This window comes from Cyprinodon variegatus, unplaced genomic scaffold (genome assembly GCF_000732505.1).
Source record: "Cyprinodon variegatus isolate N-32 unplaced genomic scaffold, C_variegatus-1.0 Scaffold211, whole genome shotgun sequence".
Lineage (NCBI taxonomy): Eukaryota > Metazoa > Chordata > Actinopteri > Cyprinodontiformes > Cyprinodontidae > Cyprinodon > Cyprinodon variegatus.
Window position 1 is genome coordinate 394,814 of NW_015150664.1, and position 5,885 is coordinate 400,698.

Sequence of the window (5,885 nt, forward strand, 5' to 3'; positions counted from 1 at the left end):
TTTTTTTTTTTTTTTTACAAAAATGAACATATATATTTTGATAATGACAGAAAAACAGGTTAATATCTTCTTCTGCCCATTCTAATTGCTCCTGAAAATAAGCAAAAAAGCTAATATTTTGTAGTTTTTGGATAAATTAAAAACACTGTCAAAATATTTATAGCAAAATAGACGTGTAAAATTTTCCAGATTATTGAAGAGAAGCATCCATACCAATAAAATCCATCCTAACAGATCTCCCTTGCAACAGGACTCTTTATAGCTCACTGGTGTTTTCCTTTTTGTTTTGTTTTTTGCACACTTGGAAAAGCCAGACACACTGAATACTGTATGCAGTTTTTCTATGAGAAGAATATAAAGTTTTTTTTGGTCCATAAAGTTTGCCAGAACACTATTTTTCAGAATTTTAGTAGGAACTGAACTTTTTCATTGCTTTTTATTCTGTTATGCTTCTATATTAGCCAACAAAATAAATCAATGCACACAACTCTAAAAGAGACAAAGGTAATCCCTTGTTAAATAAAATTATAGTGAATCATGGAATTCTGGATATTTGGAGGTTGATGGTTAGGCCTGTGTTTATTTTATAGTAAATTCTGTTTTTTTTTATTGATTTATTTATTATCATTGTGAAATTGTATTTTAATGCTTATTAAAAGCATTATTACTTAATGCTTTGGTCACTTTACTGTGTTTAATACGACTGCATAAATAAAGATTGATTGATGGATTGATTGATTGATAGAAAAATAGGTATGGCAGCCACCAACTTAATAATAGAGAAAAAAGGGCTCTTGGTCACTGTTAAGTGATGTTAATTCATATATTGCAACTAAAAAGTTCTAAGTTGCCTTTCTATTATGAGTGATTGATGACAGTTTAAACAGGGACAGGTGATGTTAAAAGGGAAGGTAGTTGGAGTGACACACAGCTCTGCAGCCACACTGGTTTTAACTAAGTTAGAAAACCAACTAACTGTGCAGTAGAATCCTGGCATCATAGTTATTGAGGTTCGCATATCTTTCTCTCTCTGTGTGATGTAGAGTAGATTTTATGTTAACCCGTGGGCTGAGTAGATTCAGATTTCAAACATTGAAATAAATCAAATCTCAGGATTTAGAATCTGTCAATCTGATCTGATTCATTTCGGTCCGATCTCAAATTGGATCACTGGTCTTATATTTTTCATGACTGTGTATTTATGCAACATATTGATTATTATTAATATTCTAAAGCCAACTAATAAAGTAGTGGTAGTTAATGCTGGCTGTAAGCACAATTTAGAAACCATTGTTTTAAGAGTCAATCTTTGGTTTCATGAATGGATCTTTAGAAATGAATATTAGAATTGATTCAGAACTGGAAAATCTTTTTTTTTTTTTTTACAGATTCCAGTTAACTTTGAGATTTCTGCTAGCAATACATTCAAAAGTCAATATCTTCAAGACGCAATTAAACCAATAAATAAATAAAAAAATCATAGATTTCTAAGTGATTCTCTGTTTATACCGTAATTAAAGATTTTTTTGCCTGACTTATTTTAGGTGATAATTAAGGTCTCAAGTGGTGGGCAAAATGGGAAAAGCTAACATTTTTTAATAAAATCAAAATTAGGAGAATTTTTCTATGTAGCTGAAGAGGAAAATAAAAATATACTTGTAATTGGTAAAAATAGAACAAAAAAACAACAACAACAAAACACTGAAAATACTGAGATTTTGACACATTCCCAACTTTTGTCAAGTATAATTGACATTTGATAACTTGGAGTACACCTATTCCCAGTTTGGTCTGACTGAAAAAAATCTACATTTAACCTTCCCCCAGCTAAAATGCTTTCACCATATCTAAAACCTAAGGATAACAAAAGGAGTCATAGATTAATCTTTAAATATTTTGGTACTTTAGTGATGGTTATTTAAGGATAACAAAGAAAAAACGTTTATGCATTGTATGCATCAAAGTCATATTTGTGCAAAGTCTTTTGATTCTTTGAAACATCTGTACAAAATAGATTTCATACACAGGAATAACACTGAAAATACTACAGCTTAGTACTAAGTACACCTTAGTATCAATGTGCCACACCAAGTGCAAGTGCAGGCATCACATCAACACAGTAGCCCTGATCCTGTGGTCCAGTACCAATAAAAACCCCTCTGGACTCTTATCAGCTCAAATAATAACAGCATTGATCTACATAGCAGAAGGTAAATTTTTTAATGCTTAACATCCGATCTGATGGCCCCCATTTGCTTTTACTGAGTTTTAACTCTGTATTTTTATCTGGATAGGTCCTCTAGTCCTGGTGAAAGCGAGATTCTGTGGAAATGCTTCCTTTAATTTCTGAGCCGGTACCCTGCTGTCAGCCTGCAGCTCTCCTTAAAACTCAACACAAAGAGGAAGTCCTTGAGTTAGAAGGGCTCCAGGTTCATAAACAAAGTGGGATTTATCTGCCAAGATGCTTTAATGCTCTGAGCAGATTTCCACACAGTTCTTATTAAAGATGCACACAACATCATTTTGCTGCAGATTTGAGTTTTCTGTAAAGTTTTCTGTGGCCGACTCCCAAATTTTAGATTCTGATTTTTATAATAAAGATTTAGAAACTGCAATGATAACAGAGACGTTAGCAAGTAAACACAAAGGATTACGCACAGCAAAGCTGGTTTCATCCTGATGCTTTTGTGAAACTGTAAGATTTACAAAAAGACCTCACCAATTCCATATGACAAAAAAGGCTAAAAAAAAAAGAACATAACCATTTTGAAGTACTCCATTTAACTTTCCTATTATCTGCTGAATTTTCTCTCACTCTCTGACAGCCTGGATCGGCTGGAGGCTTGTCTTGACTTGCTGTGGTAGAACAATTTAAAGTGAGGAAAATAAGTATTTCAACACACTGCTATTTTGAGTGTTCTCCCCGTTAGCATGGAGAGGTCTGAAATTGTTGTCGTAGGTTCATGTCCACCGTGAGAGACATAATCTAAAAAAAAAACCAACTAGAAATCACAATGTATGCATTTTTTAACCATTTAATTGTATTATACGGCCGCAACACCTTTGAAAAGCAATGTTAAAATTTGGTACATGCTCTTACTGAGGGAAGGAAGTTGTTCCCCCAAATCTAGCAATACATGGTACCGAGCTATTGGAGGTGTACAATTGCGTCTCAAGTGTCTTTGGACAGCTCCTTGGTCTTGGCCATGTTAGTGGTTGGATTCGTACTGATTGAATGGGAGACAGGTGTCTCCATGCAGCTAACAACCTCAAACAGGTGCATCTAATTTGGGATAATAAATGGAGTGGAGGTGGACATTTTGAAGGCAGACTAACAGGTCTTTCAGGGTCATATTTCTAGCTGATAGTCTGGTGTTCAAATACTTATTTACAGCTTTATCATACAAATAAATAGTTAAAAAAATATAATACTAATTATACATTGTGAATTCTGGATTTTCTTTTAGATTATGTCTCTAACAGTGGTCATGCACCTACGATGACAATTTCTGACCCCTCCATGATTACTAAGTGGGAGAACTTGCAAAATAGCAGGGTGTTCAAAAACATATTTCTCACTGTATAAGAAAGTGAATGACATCATCACCTATTTGGTATAGCTGCCATTAAAGTTGTTATTTTTGGTGCGATAGGAAAGAGGAATCACACCCAGGGATGAACATGTTTCCTGTCCAACACTGTTACTCTCGTCCATCTGCACCTCACAGATATGCCTTGGCATATTGAGAAAATAGTGTTATATTGCTCTTTTCACCTCTGTGTATCTTTTCATCTTTAACACCTAAGGGATACAGAGAATATCATTTAGTCACTCAGAAACATGCAGTTCCACACTCTAGAGCAGGTAACTTCAAATCCAGTCCTCCAGGTCTGTTCTCCTGCACCTTTTATACGTGTCCCTGCTTCAACACAAAATCAAATAAGATAAAATCAGTTCACAAGCCGAACTCTGGAGGACTTCACTGCATACTGAGGAGGTAATTAAGCCTTTTGATTCAGGTGTGTGGAAGAAGAGACCCATCTAAAATGTGGAGGACACCAGACCAGGAGGACTGGATTTAAAGACCCCATCCTAGAAAGTTGTTGTCACTGTTCAATCTTAGTCTTTTGTGTTCAGTTGTCAGATAAATATTAGATGCCTTTCAAATTGAAGGGACTGATCTATAGTTCTTATGTTGGTCCGCTCCAACTACTGCATTTAGATGTAGGAATCACAGGTGCAGTTTTTAAGACTGTGTTCTTATAGCAAGAGAATGCTGGTTGGTTCCTGGAGTCCTACTTTATGGAGTTTGCTGCTGCATGCGTGGATTCTCTCCGTGTACTCCTGCTTCCTCCCATAGTCCAAAAACATGACCACTAGGTTCATTGGTTACTTTAAATTGCCCTTAGGATTGTGTGTGTGGGTGTGTGCATATGTTTGCATATGGATGTGTGTCTCTTTTTTTTTTTTGTGATGCATATGGATGTGTGTCTCTTTTTTTTTTTTGTGATGACTGGTGCCCTGTCCAGGATGTCCCTGCCTTTCCCCTATAGACTGCTGGAGATCAGCCCCATGGCCCTGATGTCTAAGCAGGAGAAGATAACTGTATGGTTTAATGCAACTGACTTTTTTATTATGAATGATTTGGCTAAAGATATATGATAGACCGATATTATTATTTTGTATGAGGTCAAAGAGGTGTACCTAAATGCCATTGGAGACATTTGCATATTTTTAAACTTAAACTGCATATCAGTGTAAGATTTGGTGGAGAGTTCGAACTGAGAACCACTACTTCAAACAGTTTGTTATGTAGAAATAATCTGTAAAAAGAGGCTGAATTTTGAAGAGGAGCTTTCATTTTTATTGTCTGATCCTTTGGTATTTATTCTGATATTCTGAAAGACATCAAAGAAAAGCTATAACTGTATTCTTTCTTACCTCAAAGTTTTTTCACTTTCTAAGCCTATCTGACCTAAATCCTATTAATGCCACTTCAAAATGCGAAGCAGCTCTCTGTGGGAAAGTTAGGGACTGATGTGAAGATTTAGTGCCAGAAAACGTATAATGAGTCTAATGCTTTGCTTTGCTATACGGATTTACCATTTAACTTATTAATGTGAACTTTCTTTCTTCTGGTTGTGCTGCAGAAGTATCTGAGAGCTGTAAAATGTACCCGCGACACCGTGAGAGGTATAAACACACCATCGTGTCTGTGTCGTGGCTGTTCATGTCAGGGATGGGCATTAACCATAAACCTGTAGCATTCCTTGGAAATTATGCTCTGCTTCAAGTCATAAAGTGTTAAGATCTTCCTCCTTAAAATGTGTACCAGATGTTAACGACCAAGTTGTCGATGTATAATTTATTAGGGAGTTATTATAAATTCAATATTATTAGGTTGTTCAAAAAGATGGGATCATTAAATAAACTTTGTGTTTTATTTGGTATTTGGGGCACAAATGTCAACAACACCAGCTAATCTAAAGAAATATCTTTTGAGTATTAAATTCGTTGGTTTGATACTCAAATGTGCACCATCAGGTATTGCTATATTGGGAATAATACGCCCATCCCTGATTTATGAAACATTCATGAAGAGAATCCATCATCATTTCATGGCTGTAATGTTAATTCTTTTCCGAGTATCTGTGGAAACTGCATCAAAGTGTGGCTGCTATACGCTGCAGAGCCTTCATGCCTGTCGTGACGTGAAGATGTTGTCAGTACTACTCCTGCTGTCGTCGCCTGATGTCCCTTTTATCATGTTTCGTCCTTCTGTCACTGGTTTTCCACTACCACTCTATCTGCTGTTGGTTTCTTTAAGTGGATCATCAGGCCTGCTGATTGTATATATATGTATATATATATATATATATATATA

General features: G+C 35.6%; 1 protein-coding gene across 2 annotated transcripts in view; it reads left to right on the forward strand.

Annotated features, from left to right (window-relative positions):
- Positions 1-5,885, forward strand: part of homer3 (homer scaffolding protein 3) — a 58,931-nt gene that overhangs the window by 2,260 nt on the left and 50,786 nt on the right. Inside the window, exon 2 of one of the 2 annotated variants that reach the window (XM_015380315.1) lies at positions 5,152-5,194. The exons of the other annotated variant lie outside the window; for it this stretch is intronic. Coding sequence (XP_015235801.1) covers positions 5,172-5,194 — 23 coding nt within the window. The 5' untranslated portion in view covers positions 5,152-5,171. The remainder of the gene's footprint in view (positions 1-5,151; positions 5,195-5,885) is intronic. 2 annotated transcript variants of the gene reach the window in all.